A 23069-nucleotide genomic window follows, 5' to 3' on the forward strand; every position below is an offset into this window, starting at 1 on the left:
ACTGACTTATTATGAATGCGCTGCAGGTGACGTATAAGGGAGGATGTTCCGAAGTGGCTAACGTCCTTACCCCTACTTATTACAGCTTGACAAAGGGAACACACGGCTTGACAAATGTTGTCCGCATTTCTGGTGAAATACTTCCACACCGAAGAGCTGATTTTTTTGGTATTTTCACCAGGCATGTCAACGGCCATATTCCTCCCACGGACAACAGGTGTCTCCCCGGGTGCCTGACTTAAACAAACCACCTCACCATCAGAATCCTCCTGGTCAATTTCCTCCCCAGCAACACCCATATCCTCCTCATCCTGGTGTACTTCAACACTGACATCTTCAATCTGACTATCAGGAACTGGACTGCGGGTGCTCCTTCCAGCACTTGCAGGGGGCGTGCAAATGGTGGAAGGCGCATGCTCTTCACGTCCAGTGTTGGGAAGGTCAGGCATCGCAACCGACACAATTGGACTCTCCTTGTGGATTTGGGATTTCGAAGAACGCACAGTTCTTTGCGGTGCTTTTGCCAGCTTGAGTCTTTTCAGTTTTCTAGCGAGAGGCTGAGTGCTTCCATCCTCATGTGAAGCTGAACCACTAGCCATGAACATAGGCCAGGGCCTCAGCCGTTCCTTGCCACTCCGTGTGGTAAATGGCATATTGGCAAGTTTACGCTTCTCCTCCGACAATTTTATTTTAGGTTTTGGAGTCCTTTTTTTACTGATATTTGGTGTGTTGGATTTGACATGCTCTGTACTATGACATTGGGCATCGGCCTTGGCAGACGACGTTGCTGGCATTTCATCGTCTCGGCCATGACTAGTGGCAGCAGCTTCAGCACGAGGTGGAAGTGGATCTTGATCTTTCCCTAATTTTGGAACCTCAACATTTTTGTTCTCCATATTTTAATAGGCACAACTAAAAGGCACCTCAGGTAAACAATGGAGATGGATGGATACTAGTATACAATTATGGATGGACTGCCGAGTGCCGACACAGAGGTAGCTACAGCCGTGGACTATTGTACTGTACTGTGTCTGCTGCTAATATAGACTGGATGATAATGAGATGTAGTATGTATGTATAAAAAAGAAAGAAAAAAAAAACACGGGTAGGTGGTATACAATTATGGATGGACTGCCGAGTGCCGACACAGAGGTAGCTACAGCCGTGGACTACCGTACTGTACTGTGTCTGCTGCTAATATAGACTGGATGATAATGAGATGTAGTATGTATAAAGAAGAAAAAAAAAACCACGGGTAGGTGGTATACAATTATGGACGGACTGCCGAGTGCCGACACAGAGGTAGCTACAGCCGTGGACTACCGTACTGTACTGTGTCTGCTGCTAATATAGACTGGATGATAATGAGATGTAGTATGTATAAAGAAGAAAGAAAAAAAAAACCACGGGTAGGTGGTATACAATTATGGACGGACTGCCGAGTGCCGACACAGAGGTAGCTACAGCCGTGGACTACCGTACTGTACTGTGTCTGCTGCTAATATAGACTGGATGATAATGAGATGTAGTATGTATAAAGAAGAAAGAAAAAAAAACCACGGGTAGGTGGTATACAATTATGGACGGACTGCCGAGTGCCGACACAGAGGTAGCTACAGCCGTGGACTACCGTACTGTACTGTGTCTGCTGCTAATATAGACTGGATGATAATGAGATGTAGTATGTATAAAGAAGAAAGAAAAAAAAACCACGGGTAGGTGGTATACAATTATGGATGGACTGCCGAGTGCCGACACAGAGGTAGCTACAGCCGTGGACTACCGTACTGTACTGTGTCTGCTGCTAATATAGACTGGATGATAATGAGATGTAGTATGTATAAAGAAGAAAGAAAAAAAAAACACGGGTAGGTGGTATACAATTATGGATGGACTGCCGAGTGCCGACACAGAGGTAGCTACAGCCGTGGACTACCGTACTGTGTCTGCTGCTAATATAGACTGGATGATAATGAGATGTAGTATGTATAAAGAAGAAAGAAAAAAAAACACGGGTAGGTGGTATACAATTATGGATGGACTGCCGAGTGCCGACACAGAGGTAGCTACAGCCGTGGACTACCGTACTGTACTGTGTCTGCTGCTAATATAGACTGGATGATAATGAGATGTAGTATGTATAAAGAAGAAAGAAAAAAAAACCACGGGTAGGTGGTATACAATTATGGATGGACTGCCGAGTGCCGACACAGAGGTAGCTACAGCCGTGGACTACCGTACTGTGTCTGCTGCTAATATAGACTGGTTGATAATGAGATGTAGTATGTATAAAGAAGAAAAAAAAAAACACGGGTAGGTGGTATACAATTATGGACGGACTGCCGAGTGCCGACACAGAGGTAGCTACAGCCGTGGACTACCGTACTGTACTGTGTCTGCTGCTAATATAGACTGGATGATAATGAGATGTAGTATGTATAAAGAAAGAAAAAAAAAACCACGGGTAGGTGGTATACAATTATGGATGGACTGCCGAGTGCCGACACAGAGGTAGCTACAGCCGTGGACTACCGTACTGTACTGTGTCTGCTGCTAATATAGACTGGATGATAATGAGATGTAGTATGTATAAAGAAGAAAGAAAAAAAAACCACGGGTAGGTGGTATACAATTATGGATGGACTGCCGAGTGCCGACACAGAGGTAGCTACAGCCGTGGACTACCGTACTGTACTGTGTCTGCTGCTAATATAGACTGGATGATAATGAGATGTAGTATGTATAAAGAAGAAAAAAAAAAAACGGGTAGGTGGTATACAATTATGGATGGACTGCCGAGTGCCGACACAGAGGTAGCTACAGCCGTGGACTACCGTACTGTGTCTGCTGCTAATATAGACTGGATGATAATGAGATGTAGTATGTATAAAGAAGAAAGAAAAAAAAACCACGGGTAGGTGGTATACAATTATGGATGGACTGCCGAGTGCCGACACAGAGGTAGCTACAGCCGTGGACTACCGTACTGTACTGTGTCTGCTGCTAATATAGACTGGATGATAATGAGATGTAGTATGTATAAAGAAGAAAGAAAAAAAAACCACGGGTAGGTGGTATACAATTATGGATGGACTGCCGAGTGCCGACACAGAGGTAGCTACAGCCGTGGACTACCGTACTGTGTCTGCTGCTAATATAGACTGGTTGATAATGAGATGTAGTATGTATAAAGAAGAAAAAAAAAAACACGGGTAGGTGGTATACAATTATGGACGGACTGCCGAGTGCCGACACAGAGGTAGCTACAGCCGTGGACTACCGTACTGTACTGTGTCTGCTGCTAATATAGACTGGATGATAATGAGATGTAGTATGTATAAAGAAAGAAAAAAAAAACCACGGGTAGGTGGTATACAATTATGGATGGACTGCCGAGTGCCGACACAGAGGTAGCTACAGCCGTGGACTACCGTACTGTGTCTGCTGCGACTGGATGATAAATAATGATATAAAAAAATAAGAATTTACTTACCGATAATTCTATTTCTCGGAGTCCGTAGTGGATGCTGGGGTTCCTGAAAGGACCATGGGGAATAGCGGCTCCGCAGGAGACAGGGCACAAAAAAGTAAAGCTTTACTAGGTCAGGTGGTGTGCACTGGCTCCTCCCCCTATGACCCTCCTCCAGACTCCAGTTAGGTACTGTGCCCGGACGAGCATACACAATAAGGGAGGCATTTTGAATCCCGGGTAAGACTCATACCAGCCACACCAATCACACCGTACAACTTGTGATCTAAACCCAGTTAACAGTATGACAACAGAAAGGGCCTCTTAAAGATGGCTCCTTAACAATAACCCGAATTAGTTAACAATAACTATGTACAAGTATTGCAGATAATCCGCACTTGGGATGGGCGCCCAGCATCCACTACGGACTCCGAGAAATAGAATTATCGGTAAGTAAATTCTTATTTTCTCTATCGTCCTAAGTGGATGCTGGGGTTCCTGAAAGGACCATGGGGATTATACCAAAGCTCCCAAACGGGCGGGAGAGTGCGGATGACTCTGCAGCACCGAATGAGAGAACTCCAGGTCCTCCTTTGCCAGGGTATCAAATTTGTAAAATTTTACAAACGTGTTCTCCCCCGACCACGTAGCTGCTCGGCAGAGTTGTAATGCCGAGACCCCTCGGGCAGCCGCCCAAGATGAGCCCACCTTCCTTGTGGAGTGGGCTTTTACAGTTTTAGGCTGTGGCAGGCCTGCCACAGAATGTGCAAGTTGAATTGTGTTACAAATCCAACGAGCAATCGACTGCTTAGAAGCAGGTGCGCCCAACTTGTTGGGTGCATACAATATAAACAGCGAGTCAGATTTTCTGACTCCAGCCGTCCTTGCAATGTATATTTTTAAGGCTCTGACAACGTCCAACAACTTGGAGTCCTCCAAGTCGCTAGTGGCCGCAGGCACCACAATAGGTTGGTTCAGATGAAATGCTGATACCACTTTAGGGAGAAAATGCGGACGAGTCCGCAGTTCTGCCCTATCCGAATGGAAGATTAGATAAGGACTTTTATAAGATAAAGCCGCCAATTCAGATACTCTCCTGGCAGAGGCCAGGGCTAGTAACATAGTCACTTTCAATGTGAGATATTTCAAATCCACCTTTTTCAATGGTTCAAACCAATGGGATTTGAGGAAATCTAAAACTACATTTAGATCCCACGGTGCCACCGGAGGCACCACAGGAGGCTGTATATGCAGTACTCCCTTGACAAAAGTCTGGACCTCAGGGACAGAGGCCAATTCTTTTTGGAAGAATATTGACAGGGCCGAAATTTGAACCTTAATGGATCCCAATTTGAGACCCATAGATAATCCTGATTGCAGGAAATGTAGGAAACGACCCAGTTGGAATTCCTCCGTCGGAACCTTCCGATCCTCGCACCACGCTACATATTTTCGCCAAATGCGGTGATAATGTTTCACGGTGACTTCCTTCCGTGCCTTAATCAAGGTAGGAATGACTTCTTCTGGAATGCCTTTCCCTTTTAGGATCTGGCGTTCAACCGCCATGCCGTCAAACGCAGCCGCGGTAAGTCTTGAAAAAGACAGGGACCCTGCTGTAGCAGGTCCCTTCTCAGAGGTAGAGGCCACGGTTCGTCCGTGAGCATCTCTTGAAGTTCCGGATACCAAGTCCTTCTCGGCCAATCCGGAACCACTAGTATTGTTCTTACTCTTCTTTGCCGTATGATCTTCAATACCTTTGGTATGAGCGGCAGAGGAGGAAACACATACACTGACTGGTACACCCAAGGAGTTACCAGTGCGTCCACAGCTATTGCCTGTGGATCTCTTGACCTGGCGCAATATTTGTCCAGTTTCTTGTTGAGGCGAGACGCCATCATGTCTACACTTGGTCTTTCCCAACGGTCTATTAACATGTTGAAGACTTCTGGATGTAGACCCCACTCTCCCGGATGAAGATCGTGTCTGCTGAGGAAGTCTGCTTCCCAGTTGTCCACGCCCGGGATGAACACTGCTGACAGTGCTATCACGTGATTCTCCGCCCAGCGAAGAATCTTGGCAGCTTCTGCCATTGCACTCCTGCTTCTTGTGCCGCCCTGCCTGTTTACATGGGCGACCGCCGTGATGTTGTCCGACTGAATCAACACCGGCTTTCCTTGCAGGAGAAGTTCCGCCTGGCTTAGAGCATTGTAGATTGCTCTTAGTTCCAGAATGTTTATGTGAAGAGACTTTTCCAGACTCGTCCATACTCCCTGGAAGTTTCTTCCTTGTGTGACTGCTCCCCAGCCTCTCAGGCTGGCGTCCGTGGTCACCAGGATCCAATCCTGAATGCCGAATCTGCGGCCTTCTAATAGGTGAGCCTTCTGCAACCACCACAGAAGTGACACCCTTGTCTTTGGTGACAGGGTTATTCGCAGGTGCATCTGCAGATGCGACCCTGACCATTTGTCCAACAGATCCCTTTGGAATATTCTTGCATGGAATCTGCCGAATGGAATTGCTTCGTAAGAAGCCACCATTTTTCCCAGGACTCTTGTGCATTGATGTACTGACACTTTTCCTGGTTTTAGGAGGTTCCTGACCAGATCGGATAACTCCTTGGCTTTTTCCTCTGGAAGGAAAACCTTTTTCTGAACCGTGTCCAGAATCATTCCTAGGAACAGCAGACGAGTTGTCGGGATTAAATGGGATTTTGGAATATTCAGAATCCACCCGTGTTGTCTTAGCACCTCTTGAGATAGTGCTAAAGCTGTCTCCAGCTGTTCTCTGGACCTTGCCCTTATTAGGAGATCGTCCAAGTATGGGATAACTAATACGCCTTTTCTTCGAAGAAGAATCATCATCTCGGCCCTTACCTTGGTAAAGACCCGAGGCGCCGTGGACAATCCGAACGGCAGCGTCTGAAACTGATAGTGACAGTTTTGAACAATGAACCTGAGGTACCCCTGGTGTGCGGGGTAAATCGGAACGTGTAGATACGCATCCTTGATGTCCAAGGATACCATAAAGTCCCCTTCTTCCAGGTTCGCTATCACTGCTCTGAGTGACTCCATCTTGAACTTGAACTTTTTTATGTAGAGGTTCAAGGACTTCAGATTTAGAATAGGCCTTACCGAGCCATCCGGCTTCGGTACCACAAATAGAGTGGAATAATACCCCTTTCCTTGTTGTAATAGGGGTACTTTGACTATCACCTGCTGAGCGTACAGCTTGTGAATGGCTTCCAACACCCTCTCCCTTTCGGAAGAGACGGTTGGTAAGGCAGACTTCAGGAAACGATGAGGAGGATCCGTCTCTAATTCCAACCTGTACCCCTGAGATATTATCTGCAGGATCCAGGGGTCTACCTGCGAGTGAGCCCACTGCGCGCTGTAATTTTTGAGACGGCCCCCCACTGTCCCCGAGTCCGCTTGAGAGGCCCCAGCGTCATGCTGAGGTTTTTGCAGGAGCCGGGGAGGGCTTCTGTTCCTGGGAAGGAGCTGCCTGTTGGTGTCTCTTCCCTCTTCCTCTGCCTCGTGGCAGGTACGACAAGCCCTTTGCTCTCTTATTTTTGTAGGAGCGAAAAGGCTGCGGTTGAAAAGTCGGTGCCTTTCTCTGTTGGGGAGTGACTTGAGGTAAAAAAGTGGATTTCCCGGCAGTAGCCGTGGCCACCAAGTCTGATAGACCAACTCCAAATAACTCCTCCCCTTTATACGGCAAAACCTCCATGTGACGTTTTGAATCCGCATCGCCTGTCCACTGTCGTGTCCATAAGGCTCTTCTGGCTGAAATGGACATAGCACTCACCCGAGATGCCAGTGTGCAAATATCCCTCTGTGCATCACGCATATAGATAAATGCATCCTTTATTTGTTCTAACGACAGTAAAACATTGTCCCTATCTAGGGTATCAATATTTTCAATCAGGGATTCTGACCAAACTACTCCAGCACTGCACATCCAGGCAGTTGCTATAGCTGGTCGTAGTATAACACCTGCATGTGTGTATATATTCTTTTGAATAACTTCCATCTTTCTATCTGATGGATCCTTAAGTGCGGCCGTCTCAGGAGAGGGTAACGCCACTTGTTTGGATAAGCGTGTGAGCGCCTTGTCCACCTTAGGGGGTGTTTCCCAGCGCGCCCTAACCTCTGGCGGGAAAGGGTATAATGCCAATAACTTTTTTGAAATTATCAACTTTTTATCAGGAGCAACCCACGCTTCATCACACACGTCATTTAATTCTTCTGATTCAGGAAAAACTGTTTGTAGTTTTTTCACACCATACATAATACCCTGTTTTACGGTATCTGTAGTATCAGCTAAATGTAACGTCTCCTTCATTGCCAAAATCATATAACGTGTGGCCCTACTGGAAAATACGTTTGAATTTCTACCGTCGTCACTGGAATCAGTGCCCGTGTCTGGGTCTGTGTCGACCGACTGAGGCAAAGGGCGTTTTACAGCCCCTGACGGTGTTTGAGGCGCCTGGACAGGCATTAATTGATTGTCCGGCCGCCTCATGTCCTCAACTGACTGTTTAAGGGAAGATAAACCATCACGTAATTCCACAAATAAAGGCATCCATTCTGGTGTCGACCCCCTGGGGGGTGACATCTGCATATTTGGCAATTGCTCCGCCTCCACACCAATATCGTCCTCATACATGTCGACACCACGTACCGACACACACCGCAAACTCACAGGGAATGCTCTAATGAAGACAGGACCCACTAGCCCTTTTGGGGAGACAGAGGGAGAGTCTGCCAGCACACACCACAAAACGCTATATATACAAGGGATATCCTTATATTAAGTGCTCCCTTATAGCTGCTTTAATATATATATATATAGCCATTAATGTGCCCCCCCTCTCTGTTTTACCCTGTTTCTGTAGTGCAGTGCAGGGGAGAGACCTGGGAGCCGTTCTGACCAGCGGAGCTGTGACAGAAAATGGCGCCGTGTGCTGAGGAGATAGGCCCCGCCCCTTTTTCGGCGGGTTCTTCTCCCGCTATTTTTCCAGTCAGGCAGGGGTTAAATATCTCCATATAGCCCCTATGGGCTATATGTGAGGTATTTTTAGCCTTGTATAAGGTTTATATTTGCCTCTCAGAGCGCCCCCCCCCAGCGCTCTGCACCCTCAGTGACTGCCCAGTGAAGTGTGCTGAGAGGAAAATGGCGCACAGCTGCAGTGCTGTGCGCTACCTTATGAAGACTGAGGAGTCTTCAGCCGCCGGTTTCCGGACCTCTTCACGCTTCAGCATCTGCAAGGGGGTCGGCGGCGCGGCTCCGGGACCGGACTCCACGGCTGGGCCTGTGTTCGATCCCTCTGGAGCTAATGGTGTCCAGTAGCCAAGCAGCAAATCCACTCTGCATGCAGGTGAGTTTACTACTTTCCCCCTAAGTCCCACGTTGCAGTGATCCTGTTGCCAGCAGGACTCACTGTAAAGAAAAAAACCTAAACTAAACTTTCTCTAAGCAGCTCTTTAGGAGAGCCACCTAGATTGCACCCTTCTCGTTCGGGCACAAAATCTAACTGGAGTCTGGAGGAGGGTCATAGGGGGAGGAGCCAGTGCACACCACCTGACCTAGTAAAGCTTTACTTTTTTGTGCCCTGTCTCCTGCGGAGCCGCTATTCCCCATGGTCCTTTCAGGAACCCCAGCATCCACTTAGGACGATAGAGAAATATATATATATATATATATATCACTACTGCAGCCGGACAGGTATATATTATATAATGACGGACCTGCTGGACACTGTCTGTCAGCAGAATGAGTTTTTTATTTTATAGAATAAAAAAACACCACACAAGTCACACGACGTGTGTTTAACTTTTACAGGCAGACATTCACAATACAATATAGTATACTATATACTGGTGGTCAGGTCACTGGTCAGTCACACTGGCACTCCTGCAGAAAAAAAGTGTGCACTGTTTAATTTTAATATGTACTCCTGGCTCCTGCTATAACCTAACTGCTCCCCAGTCTCCCCCACAATTAAGCTGTGTGAGCACAGTCAGATATTATACATAGATGATGCAGCAGCACACTGGGCTGAGCACAGATATGGTATGTGACTGAGTCACTGTGTATCGTTTTTTCAGGCAGAGAACGGATTATATTAAATAATATAAAACTGCACTGGTGGTCACTGGTCAGTCACTAGTATAACTAACTAATACTATCAGCAAAATTCTGCACTCTCTGTCTGAGTACTCCTCCTAAGCTCCAGTAAATGAAGTGTCACTGTCTCACTCTGTCACTAGTATAACTAACTAATACTATCAGCAAAATTCTGCACTCTCTGTCTGAGTACTCCTCCTAAGCTCCAGTAAATGAAGTGTCACTGTCTCACTCTGTCACTAGTATAACTAACTAATACTATCAGCAAAATTCTGCACTCTCTGTCTGAGTACTCCTCCTAAGCTCCAGTAAATGAAGTGTCACTGTCTCACTCTCACTCTCCTATCTAATCTATTTCTTCTCTAAACGGAGAGGACGCCAGCCACGTCCTCTCCCTATGAATCTCAATGCACGTGTAAAATGGCGGCGACGCGCGGCTCCTTATAAAGAATCCGAGTCTCGCAATAGAATCCGAGCCTCGCGAGAATCCGACAGCGTCATGATGACGTTCGGGCGCGCTCGGGTTAACCGAGCAAGGCGGGAAGATCCGAGTCGCTCGGATCCGTGTAAAAAAACTGAAGTTCGGGCGGGTTCGGATTCCGAGGAACCGAACCCGCTCATCTCTAGTTATTACTAGTATGTGCCAGAGCTGACCCCTATCTACCAGCAGGGGGAGCTCTTACATGTATTCCATCTATAATTGCAGCATCTCCCCGTTATAATATACAACTCACACATGCAAAGCAAACCAGAGCACAGTAGTAATATAATATATCAGTATGAGACTAACTATAGCATATTCCACATCAGGGAGCCATGCACACAATATCTGCCCCCAGCAGCAACTATAAGCAATAGGGGAGAGCCAGCCACTGCCACCCATCACTGCCCCCCTCCTGTGTCACCTTCAGTCCGTGCAGGAAGCTCCAGCAACCAGGCTCATAGCTCGAGTCCATAGAAAGAGCCTTTTGGAATAAGCAGCCACAGGCATAAATAGCACCAGCAGGCAGGGCACAGAGCGGGGATGCTGATGCTGTCAGTCACACACACACCACCCCGGAGTCACATCTCCATGGTTTATTACCATTGTAATTACACAGTGTCCTGCCAGTCACCCTATGGCAACGCCAATCCCGAGCTAGGACAGAGCTGCTGCTTGCTATGGGAACAGTAGCAGCGTGGTGGCTGAGGCGCCAGCAGCAGCGGTTCCCTCACTGGGGCTTCAAATCGCCCGCTCTTTCCCAACTGTCACCTGCTGCTGACTGAGGAGAGGGGCGGGGGCGCGACTTGAGTGCTCGGCTCAGGCTCACGGAGAAGCGCGCTTCTGTCGCGGGAACGCGCACGGGTCTGTCAGTGTCAGCAGCCGCAGCTTGCGTCATTCAGGTTGGGGCAGTGAGAGTCCTTATCAGTGGTGTTTGGAAGTAAATAAATGCTGGACGGGAGATAGTGTGGGAAGTCTTGAATAGTAGGCTGTAAATTACAGCTTTAGGAGGCTGTAAATTATATACTGTGATAATGGGGCCCATTTATCATAGAGTGCAGTGTGATCTGGGTGTAATGTTAGCACCCAGGATAGCATTGCAAAATGCGATCACATCGGGGCAATGTATTATCCTGTACCCCGCAGGGAGCGTGTTACTGCGATGTACTGTAATGGCTGCCGAGCTTAAGCACATGCGCAGCCCTGCTGACTGCGTGCACAGTGGCCACTTCCCTCGGGGTCCAGTGGCAAACGCAGGATTTCTAGAGGGGGGTTTCCAAATGAGGTACACAATCTCCCACTCTGCAGAACGTTGGAGCAATTGTGGGAGTCTGGGGGAGTGGTAGAAGAACCTAGTAAAGACCCTGGACATTAATGTATACTGTATGGAATACTCTGCAGGGGGTCACCGTGTTGACAGCTTCCAGATGCCTGCAGTCCCAACCTGCTGCTGCAGCGGGCATGGGACGCTGCAGGTTGTCCCGCTCATCGGGGATATTGTTTCGCCTGCCTGAGGCAGGCGAACCAAATCCCCAGAAACAGACCCGTTTCCGTGCGAAAACGGGGCTGTTTCTACCGAAAACACACGTTTCGCTGAACCTGTGTGTTTTCGTGAGAAAGAGCATTTTTTTTCACAGGCGATCAATCTGGACAGCCTGTAAAAAAAATAAAAAATAAAAATAAAAAAAATTGGTGAAACATCCGTTTTTCGCACCCGATGTTTTACTCTGCTTTATAGGATATCCCCCTAAGTAGGAGCGCGCTGAAATTGAAGTGCAAGAGAACAGGGCTGTGAGTACATGAGGGAAGAGGGTTCTGCTCCAAGGAGCTTACAATCTAGGGGGAGGGGGGAGACAGGTAACATAACTTGTGAGCAGGGCCAGACTACCCATCTGGTACTTCTGGCAAATGTCAGAAAGGCTGATGGGCTGGTGGTCCGGTCCTGTCACAGAGACGAGAAGGCAGCGAGCAGCGCAGCCTCCAGCTTTCTAGTCTGGCCGCTCCACCACCTCCCTTCCCTTCCTGTCTCTATAGAAATGGATGCACGTTGCGAGTCCACGCCACCCTGACTCGCAACACTCCCCCGTGTGTGTCGCATTCGATCACCCATCTCCACGCCCCTGTCTTTAGTGTCCACGCTCGCCTGTCATGTGCGCGCGTGCATGCACATGCCAAGGCCGATTTAAAACCCCAGTCTGTCCCTGGGTGTGAGCAAGTGGAAAGGGGGCCTAATGGCAGGAAGCAAGCAAGGCAGAGTTGGCCAAGGCATGAAAGAGGGGGTTGGGGGAGCGCAGCCTCCGGACTTGTTTATGCGGAAGGGTACGCTTTGATGAACAGGTGGGTTTTTATTGTTCGTCTGAAGCTTTGCAAGGTTAGGTGCAGAAATACTACACAATACTGCTGTACTTCTCAAACTCTGGCTCTAATTCAGACCTGATCTCTGTTGTGCGATTTTGCATGATAGGTGATTATCAAACGACTGCATGTGTGTATGATTCGCAATGTGAAGGCGCAAGTACAAAAATGCGAATGAATGGTGTGAAAATTCGATCGCTAGGCGTACGCAAGTTGATTGACAGGAAGCGGGCATTTGTGGGTGGTAACTGGACGTTTTCTGGGAGTGTCAGGCAAAAAACACAGTCGTTCCCAAGCGTTTTCTGGGAGGGTGTGACGCCAGCTCCGGCCCCGATCAGCCTGTTTGTATCGCACTGTAGGAGTAAGTCCTTGGCTACGCACAGACTGGAAAAATCATTAGATGGTGAGTGAGTTTCAAACAAATTTGTAGATGTCCGCTGTCTGGCGAAGATTTTGCACGGCGTACACATGCATTTGCACACTTGCACGGTGCAGGTTTTTACACTATGGGTGGCAGCTATCTGATCGCAGCCATCTGCAAAAACGCAGAGGAGCGAGCAGGTATGAATTAGGCCCTCTGTCCACAAGACACTAAAGCTGGGTACACACTACAGCGATGTTGGCACAATATGCTGTTTCGTAACAACATATTGCCTACATCGCTCAGTGTGTACGGGGGATTGCGCGCCCCCGCGGACGCTAGTGACAGACACTTGGTTGTATGTTCTGCACATAAAACCGAGCATTGTTGCCAACGTCCTGTAGTATGCTAATGAAGGACGGAATATGTTTTTTCCGACCTTCATTAGCATCACCCCAGTGTGTACACACACCATCTAGGGCTGACGGGGATTCAGTCCGACTTCGGAACGAATCCCCGTTGCTGTAGTGTGCCCCCACCATAAGGGTGTGATTCAATTGGAACGAATCCCTGTTGCTATAGTGTGTACCCACCATAAGGGTGTGATTCAATTGTTTTAACAGCCGCAATGATTAATGGGTGCGTGACTGAGCAATACAGTTGTTCTGGGCGTCCATTAATTAACGCATTTGTTGTGCATAAATAGACCGGGTTTAGTCACGTATAGTAGCTAAACCGACCAAAGTACTGCCCGCACCACGAAAAGTGCCGTTTTGGGCATCTAAAAGGCCACTTTTCACACATTTTTGCTTGCCAACTCTGAAACCAGCAAGAAGAAATGTGTCCCCCAGCAGCAGTCACGCCCAAACAGCAACAATTAAATTGCTCCATCGACACAATATAGTTGCAGCTGCATGGCAAAACAACTGAATCACCTCCTAACAGTCCAGATTTTAAGGATATGCATGTTTGAGCACAGCTGATAAAGTCATCCGTACCCAAGCATGGATAAAGTCATCCCTACCAAAGCATGGATAGCCTTAAAACCTGACCTGTTAATATGTCTTGAGTACAAAATCAAAGCTTTAAATGCAATGGTACAGTAACTAACCATCAAATCAAACAAATTTGATGAAAAAAGCAAACATTTAGATGGTTCACACATGCGCATCAATGTTAATTCAGCTGTATTTTTACATCGGCTGGTCATTGCTTCCACAACATTCGATGACGGCTACCATTGGAGAGAAAAACACATTGATGGTGTTAATCGGAAATAGATGACCATCTCTAGGCTAAGGGACCAATTAGTAGCAATTTCCAAAACTCCAGTTATATCATACTCCAAATATTGTGTAATTTGTAAGCATTAATTCGGGAACATAAAAGTGATGTTGCACACTGGTCCTGCATCGTAGGGATCGCCAACCAGTGTTTCCCTTGGATTGATGCAGAATTGCCATGTCTGCATTCAATGCTGAAAATATCAATCCCCCCCAACCCCCACCCAAGATCGTTACTATTTTAGCAATTTTGTTGTCAGGGGTTAAATTGTGCATGCACAGTGGAGCAAGAGCCGCAGGTTACTGGGTAAGTATATACTGTTGCTGCAGCATCAGGAATTTTAGAACAATTCTATTAGAACATCATGTCTCCAGAATAGATAAAAAATATAAAAAAAAAAAAACACATGATCCATTGTGTATGAACAATCAAGATCAGAGATTGATACTCCTCCCTACCGCAATTCGTGACTTGTGTGAATTGCATGTAAGAGTGAGGAAGTCATCCTGAACACACAAAGAATGGCAAATAAGATAGGGCAGTGTAGGAGGCCGTTCGTGGCCATGACAGCAGGGCAGTGTAGGAGGCCGTTCGTGGCCATGACAGCAGGGCAGTGTAGGAGGCCGTTCGTGGCCATGACAGCAGGGCAGTGTAGGAGGCCGTTCGTGGCCATGACAGCAGGGCAGTGTAGGAGGCCGTTCGTGGCCATGACAGCAGGGCAGTGTAGGAGGCCGTTCGTGGCCATGACAGCAGGGCAGTGTAGGAGGCCGTTCGTGGCCATGACAGCAGGGCAGTGTAGGAGGCCGTTCGTGGCCATGACAGCAGGGCAGTGTAGGAGGCCGTTCGTGGCCATGACAGCAGGGCAGTGTAGGAGGCCGTTCGTGGCCATGACAGCAGGGCAGTGTAGGAGGCCGTTCGTGGCCATGACAGCAGGGCAGTGTAGGAGGCCGTTCGTGGCCATGACAGCAGGGCAGTGTAGGAGGCCGTTAGTGGCCATGACAGCAGGGCAGTGTAGGAGGCTGTTCGTGGCCATGACAGCAGGGCAGTGTAGGAGGCTGTTCGTGGCCATGACAGCAGGGCAGTGTAGGAGGCCGTTCGTGGCCATGACAGCAGGGCAGTGTAGGAGGCCGTTCGTGGCCATGACAGCAGGGCAGTGTAGGAGGCTATTGGTGTCCAGCAACTGATTTTATTTTTTAATTCTCTTACGTCCTAGAGGATGCTGGGGACTCCGTAAGGATCATGGGGATAGACGGGCTCCGCAGGAGACATGGGCACTAAGAAAGATCTTTAGGTATGGGTGTGCACTGGCTCCTCCCTCTATGCCCCTCCTCCAGACCTCAGTTTATTACTGTGCCCAGATGAGACTGGGTGCATTACAGGGAGCTCTCCTGAGTTTTCCTGAAAATAAAGTATTTTGTTAGGTTTTTTATTTTCAGGGAGCCTGCTGGCAACAGACTCCCTGCAGCGAGGGACTGAGGAGAGAGAAACAGACCTACTTTAATTAGAGATGAGCGCCGGAAATTTTTCGGGTTTTGTGTTTTGGTTTTGGGTTCGGTTCCGTGGCCGTGTTTTGGGTTCGACCGCGTTTTGGCAAAACCTCACCGAATTTTTTTTGTTGGATTCGGGTGTGTTTTGGATTCGGGTGTTTTTTTCAAAAAACCCTAAAAAACAGCTTAAATCATAGAATTTGGGGGTCATTTTGATCCCAAAGTATTATTAACCTCAAAAACCATAATTTCCACTCATTTTCAGTCTATTCTGAATACCTCACAATATTATTTTTAGTCCTAAAATTTGCACCGAGGTCGCTGTGTGAGTAAGATAAGCGACCCTAGTGGCCGACACAAACACCGGGCCCATCTAGGAGTGGCACTGCAGTGTCACGCAGGATGTCCCTTCCAAAAAACCCTCCCCAAACAGCACATGACGCAAAGAAAAAAAGAGGCGCAATGAGGTAGCTGACTGTGTGAGTAAGATAAGCGACCCTAGTGGCCGACACAAACACCGGGCCCATCTAGGAGTGGCACTGCAGTGTCACGCAGGATGTCCCTTCCAAAAAACCCTCCCCAAACAGCACATGACGCAAAGAAAAAAAGAGGCGCAATGAGGTAGCTGACTGTGTGAGTAAGATAAGCGACCCTAGTGGCCGACACAAACACCGGGCCCATCTAGGAGTGGCACTGCAGTGTCACGCAGGATGGCCCTTCCAAAAAACCCTCCCCAAACAGCACATGACGCAAAGAAAAATAAAAGAAAAAAGAGGTGCAAGATGGAATTGTCCTTGGGCCCTCCCACCCACCCTTATGTTGTATAAACAAAACAGGACATGCACACTTTAACCAACCCATCATTTCAGTGACAGGGTCTGCCACACGACTGTGACTGATATGACGGGTTGGTTTGGACCCCCCCCAAAAAAGAAGCAATTAATCTCTCCTTGCACAAACTGGCTCTACAGAGGCAAGATGTCCACCTCATCATCATCCTCCGATATATCACCGTGTACATCCCCCTCCTCACAGATTATCAATTCGTCCCCACTGGAATCCACCATCTCAGCTCCCTGTGTACTTTGTGGAGGCAATTGCTGCTGGTCAATGTCTCCGCGGAGGAATTGATTATAATTCATTTTAATGAACATCATCTTCTCCACATTTTCTGGATGTAACCTCGTACGCCGATTGCTGACAAGGTGAGCGGCGGCACTAAACACTCTTTCGGAGTACACACTTGTGGGAGGGCAACTTAGGTAGAATAAAGCCAGTTTGTGCAAGGGCCTCCAAATTGCCTCTTTTTCCTGCCAGTATAAGTACGGACTGTGTGACGTGCCTACTTGGATGCGGTCACTCATATAATCCTCCACCATTCTTTCAATGTTGAGAGAATCATATGCAGTGACAGTAGACGACATGTCCGTAATCGTTGTCAGGTCCTTCAGTCCGGACCAGATGTCAGCATCAGCAGTCGCTCCAGACTGCCCTGCATCACCGCCAGCGGGTGGGCTCGGAATTCTGAGCCTTTTCCTCGCACCCCCAGTTGCGGGAGAATGTGAAGGAGGAGATGTTGACAGGTCGCGTTCCGCTTGACTTGACAATTTTCTCACCAGCAGGTCTTTCAACCCCAGCAGACTTGTGTCTGCCGGAAAGAGAGATCCAAGGTAGGTTTTAAATCTAGGATCGAGCACGGTGGCCAAAATGTAGTGCTCTGATTTCAACAGATTGACCACCCGTGAATCCTTGTTAAGCGAATTAAGGGCTCCATCCACAAGTCCCACATGCCTAGCGGAATCGCTCCGTGTTAGCTCCTCCTTCAATGTCTCCAGCTTCTTCTGCAAAAGCCTGATGAGGGGAATGACCTGACTCAGGCTGGCAGCGTCTGAACTGACTTCACGTGTGGCAAGTTCAAAGGGCATCAGAACCTTGCACAACGTTGAAATCATTCTCCACTGCACTTGAGACAGGTGCATTCCACCTCCTATATCGTGCTCAATTGTATAGGCTTGAATGGCCTTTTGCTGCTCCTCCAACCTCTGAAGCATATAGAGGGTTGAATTCCACCTCGTTACCACTTCTTGCTTCAGATGATGGCAGGGCAGGTTCAGTAGTTTTTGGTGGTGCTCCAGTCTTCTGTACGTGGTGCCTGTACGCCGAAAGTGTCCCGCAATTCTTCTGGCCACCGACAGCATCTCTTGCACGCCCCTGTCGTTTTTTAAAAAATTCTGCACCACCAAATTCAAGGTATGTGCAAAACATGGGACGTGCTGGAATTTGCCCATATTTAATGCACACACAATATTGCTGGCGTTGTCCGATGCCACAAATCCACAGGAGAGTCCAATTGGGGTAAGCCATTCTGCGATGATCTTCCTCAGTTGCCGTAAGAGGTTTTTAGCTGTGTGCGTATTCTGGAAAGCGGTGATACAAAGCGTAGCCTGCCTAGGAAAGAGTTGGCGTTTGCGAGATGCTGCTACTGGTGCCGCCGCTGCTGTTCTTGCGGCGGGAGTCCATACATCTACCCAGTGGGCTGTCACAGTCATATAGTCCTGACCCTGCCCTGCTCCACTTGTCCACATGTCCGTGGTTAAGTGGACATTGGGTACAACTGCATTTTTTAGGACACTGGTGAGTCTTTTTCTGACGTCCGTGTACATTCTCGGTATCGCCTGCCTACAGAAGTGGAACCTAGATGGTATTTGGTAACGGGGGCACACTGCCTCAATAAATTGTCTAGTTCCCTGTGAACTAACGGCGGATACCGGACGCACGTCTAACACCAACATAGTTGTCAAGGCCTCAGTTATCCGCTTTGCAGCAGGATGACTGCTGTGATATTTCATCTTCCTCGCAAAGGACTGTTGGACAGTCAATTGCTTACTGGAAGTAGTACAAGTGGGCTTACGACTTCCCCTCTGGGATGACCATCGACTCCCAGCAGCAACAACAGCAGCGCCAGCAGCAGTAGGCGTTACACGCAAGGATGCATCGGAGGAATCCCAGGCAGGAGAGGACTCGTCAGAATTGCCAGTGACATGGCCTGCAGGACTATTGGCATTCCTGGGGAAGGAGGAAATTGACACTGAGGGAGTTGGTGGGGTGGTTTGCGTGAGCTTGGTTACAAGAGGAAGGGATTTACTGGTCAGTGGACTGCTTCCGCTGTCGCCCAAAGTTTTTGAACTTGTCACTGACTTATTATGAATGCGCTGCAGGTGACGTATAAGGGAGGATGTTCCGAGGTGGTTAACGTCCTTACCCCTACTTATTACAGCTTGACAAAGGGAACACACGGCTTGACAAATGTTGTCCGCATTTCTGGTGAAATACTTCCACACCGAAGAGCTGATTTTTTTGGTATTTTCACCAGGCATGTCAACGGCCATATTCCTCCCACGGACAACAGGTGTCTCCCCGGGTGCCTGACTTAAACAAACCACCTCACCATCAGAATCCTCCTGGTCAATTTCCTCCCCAGCGCCAGCAACACCCATATCCTCCTCATCCTGGTGTACTTCAACACTGACATCTTCAATCTGACTATCAGGAACTGGACTGCGGGTGCTCCTTCCAGCACTTGCAGGGGGCGTGCAAATGGTGGAAGGCGCATGCTCTTCACGTCCAGTGTTGGGAAGGTCAGGCATCGCAACCGACACAATTGGACTCTCCTTGTGGATTTGGGATTTCGAAGAACGCACAGTTCTTTGCGGTGCTTTTGCCAGCTTGAGTCTTTTCATTTTTCTAGCGAGAGGCTGAGTGCCTCCATCCTCATGTGAAGCTGAACCACTAGCCATGAACATAGGCCAGGGCCTCAGCCGTTCCTTGCCACTCCGTGTGGTAAATGGCATATTGGCAAGTTTACGCTTCTCCTCCGACAATTTTATTTTAGGTTTTGGAGTCCTTTTTTTACTGATATTTGGTGTTTTGGATTTGACATGCTCTGTACTATGCCATTGGGCATCGGCCTTGGCAGACGACGTTGCTGGCATTTCATCGTCTCGGCCATGACTAGTGGCAGCAGCTTCAGCACGAGGTGGAAGTGGATCTTGATCTTTCCCTAATTTTGGAACCTCAACATTTTTGTTCTCCATATTTTAATAGGCACAACTAAAAGGCACCTCAGGTAAACAATGGAGATGGATGGATACTAGTATACAATTATGGATGGACTGCCGAGTGCCGACACAGAGGTAGCTACAGCCGTGGACTACCGTACTGTACTGTGTCTGCTGCTAATATAGACTGGATGATAATGAGATGTAGTATGTATAAAGAAGAAAGAAAAAAAAAACCACGGGTAGGTGGTATACAATTATGGACGGACTGCCGAGTGCCGACACAGAGGTAGCTACAGCCGTGGACTACCGTACTGTGTCTGCTGCTAATATAGACTGGTTGATAATGAGATGTAGTATGTATAAAGAAGAAAGAAAAAAAAAACCACGGGTAGGTGGTATACAATTATGGACGGACTGTCGAGTGCCGACACAGAGGTAGCTACAGCCGTGGACTACCGTACTGTACTGTGTCTGCTGCTAATATAGACTGGATGATAATGAGATGTAGTATGTATAAAGAAGAAAGGAAAAAAAAACCACGGGTAGGTGGTATACAATTATGGACGGACTGCCGAGTGCCGACACAGAGGTAGCTACAGCCGTGGACTACCGTACTGTACTGTGTCTGCTGCTAATATAGACTGGATGATAATGAGATGTAGTATGTATAAAGAAGAAAGAAAAAAAAAACCACGGGTAGGTGGTATACAATTATGGACGGACTGCCGAGTGCCGACACAGAGGTAGCTACAGCCGTGGACTACCGTACTGTGTCTGCTGCGACTGGATGATAAATAATGATATAAAAAATATATATATATCACTACTGCAGCCGGACAGGTATATATTATATAATGACGGACCTGCTGGACACTGTCTGTCAGCAGAATGAGTTTTTTATTTTATAGAATAAAAAAACACCACACAAGTCACACGACGTGTGTTTAACTTTTACAGGCAGACAGTCAATCACAATACAATATAGTATACTATACTGGTGGTCAGGTCACTGGTCAGTCACACTGGCACTGGCAGTGGCACTCCTGCAGAAAAAAAGTGTGCACTGTTTAATTTTAATATGTACTCCTGGCTCCTGCTATAACCTAACTGCTCCCCAGTCTCCCCCACAATTAAGCTGTGTGAGCACAGTCAGATATTATACATAGATGATGCAGCACACTGGGCTGAGCACAGATATGGTATGTGACTGAGTCACTGTGTATCGTTTTTTCAGGCAGAGAATGGATTATATTAAATAATATAAAACTGCACTGGTGGTCACTGGTCAGTCACTAGTATAACTAACTAATACTATCAGCAAAATTCTGCACTCTCTGTCTGAGTACTCCTCCTAAGCTCCAGTAAATGAAGTGTCACTGTCTCACTCTGTCACTATAACTAACTAATACTATCAGCAAAATTCTGCACTCTCTGTCTGAGTACTCCTCCTAAGCTCCAGTAAATGAAGTGTCACTGTCTCACTCTCCTATCTATTTCTTCTCTAAACGGAGAGGACGCCAGCCACGTCCTCTCCCTATCAATCTCAATGCACGTGTGAAAATGGCGGCGACGCGCGGCTCCTTATATAGAATCCGAGTCTCGCGATAGAATCCGAGCCTCGCGAGAATCCGACAGTGTCATGATGACGTTCGGGCGCGCTCGGGTTAACCGAGCAAGGCGGGAAGATCCGAGTCGCTCGGATCCGTGTAAAAAAAACTGAAGTTCGGGCGGGTTCGGATTCCGAGGAACCGAACCCGCTCATCTCTAACTTTAATGTCAGGCTCTGTTTCTTAGGCTACTGGACACCATTAGCTCCAGAGAAAACGGAACGCAGGTCTCACCCTGCAGTTCGTCTCAGAGCCGCGCCGCCGTCATCCTCGCAGAGCCGGAAGACAGAAGCCGGGTGAGTATGTGAAGAAAGAAGACTTCAGAGGCGGCAGAAGACTTCAGATCTTCACTGAGGTAACGCACAGCGGTAATGCTGTGCGCCATTGCTCCCACACAGCACACACACACGGCAGCCGCCCAGGACGAGCCCACCTTCCTAGTGGAATGGGCTTTTACCGATTTAGGTAACGGCAAACTTGCCGTGGAATGAGCCTGCTGAATCGTGTGACATATCCAGCGGGCAATGGTCTGCTTGGAAGCAGGATACCCAAGTTTATTGGGAGCATATAGCACAAACAGAGACTCTGTTTTTCTAACTGGAGCCGTTCTGGCAACGTACATTTTCAAAGCTCTGACGACATCCAGAAACTTTTCCTCAGCCAAAGTGCCAGTAGCCACTGGCACCACAAAAGGTTGGTTAATATGAAAAGAGGAAACCACCTTTGGCAGAAATTGTTGCTGAGTTCTAAATTCTGCCCTATCTTCATGGAAGATCAAATAAGGGCTCTTGTGAGACAAGGCCGCCAATTCAGACACCCGCCTTGCGGATGCCAATGCTAACAAAATGACAACCTTCCAAGTGAGGAATTTCAACTCCACTTTACTTAAAGGTTCAAACCAATGTGATTTTAGGAATGTCAAAACCACATTAAAGGTCCCAAGGTGCCACAGGTGGCACAAAAGGAGGTTGGATGTGCAGGACTCCTTTTACAAAGGTCAGGACCCCTTTTACACAGGTCTGCACCTCAGGAAGCGAGGCCAATTGTTTCTGAAAGAAAATTGACAAAGGGTTCTTACACAATTGTAAGAGGGTTCTTACACATTTGAAACGGTTTAAACCCCAGATTATATTTCTCCAAGAGACCCACTGGATGTCGGGCACCTCCTCTGCTCTTCGGGCACCTTGGTTAGATGACTGTATTTCCGCTGACAATATACGAAAGACCAGGGGGGTTGCGATCCTATTTAGTAAATGTTTACAATACACTATTCTGAACTCTATTATTGACCCACAGGGGCGCTATTTAATTTTAGATGTGGAAGTTTGGGGTAATAAGTATACACTAGTAAATGTCTACGCACCCAATGTTGAAACTGCTGCCTTCCTCCGGGAATTGAGTTCTCAGTTGTTGCAACGCGACAATTTTCAGCTTGTCCTGGGGGGTGACTGGAATACTGTTGATGAACCTACTGTTGATAAATCTCCTGTCCCACGCACTTCCCAATCTTCTTTTTGGTCACACCTTCAAACTTTAATGGTCTCCCTCCAGCTTACTGACGTTTGGCGTCTCCTAAACCCCTCCGACAAATCATTCACTTTTTTCTCTGGGGTTCATCAATCCAGGTCCAGGATTGACTCTATTTCTCTGACGTCCTAGTGGATGCTGGGACTCCGTCAGGACCATGGGGAATAGCGGCTCCGCAGGAGACAGGGCACAAAATTTAAAAGTTTGACCACTAGGTGGTGTGTACTGGCTCCTCCCCCTATGACCCTCCTCCAAGCCTCAGTTAGGTTTTTGTGCCCGTCTGAGCAGGGTGCAATCTAGGTGGCTCTCAT

General features: G+C 47.8%; 1 protein-coding gene across 2 annotated transcripts in view; it reads right to left on the reverse strand.

Annotated features, from left to right (window-relative positions):
• FBXO43 (F-box protein 43) overlaps positions 1 to 10669 on the reverse strand; it is a 233812-nt gene extending 223143 nt beyond the window's left edge. The window contains exon 1 of one of the 2 annotated variants that reach the window (XM_063924196.1): positions 10501 to 10668. In XM_063924196.1, the coding sequence (XP_063780266.1) occupies positions 10501 to 10551 (51 nt within the window). In that variant the 5' untranslated portion in view covers positions 10552 to 10668. Of the gene's footprint in view, positions 1 to 10500 lie in introns of both variants that reach the window. The other variant, XM_063924197.1, reaches the window with a different exon arrangement.
• Between the last annotated feature and the right edge of the window lie 12400 nt (positions 10670 to 23069).

The sequence above is a fragment of the Pseudophryne corroboree genome, chromosome 5 (assembly GCF_028390025.1).
Source record: "Pseudophryne corroboree isolate aPseCor3 chromosome 5, aPseCor3.hap2, whole genome shotgun sequence".
Classification (NCBI taxonomy): Eukaryota; Metazoa; Chordata; class Amphibia; order Anura; family Myobatrachidae; genus Pseudophryne; species Pseudophryne corroboree.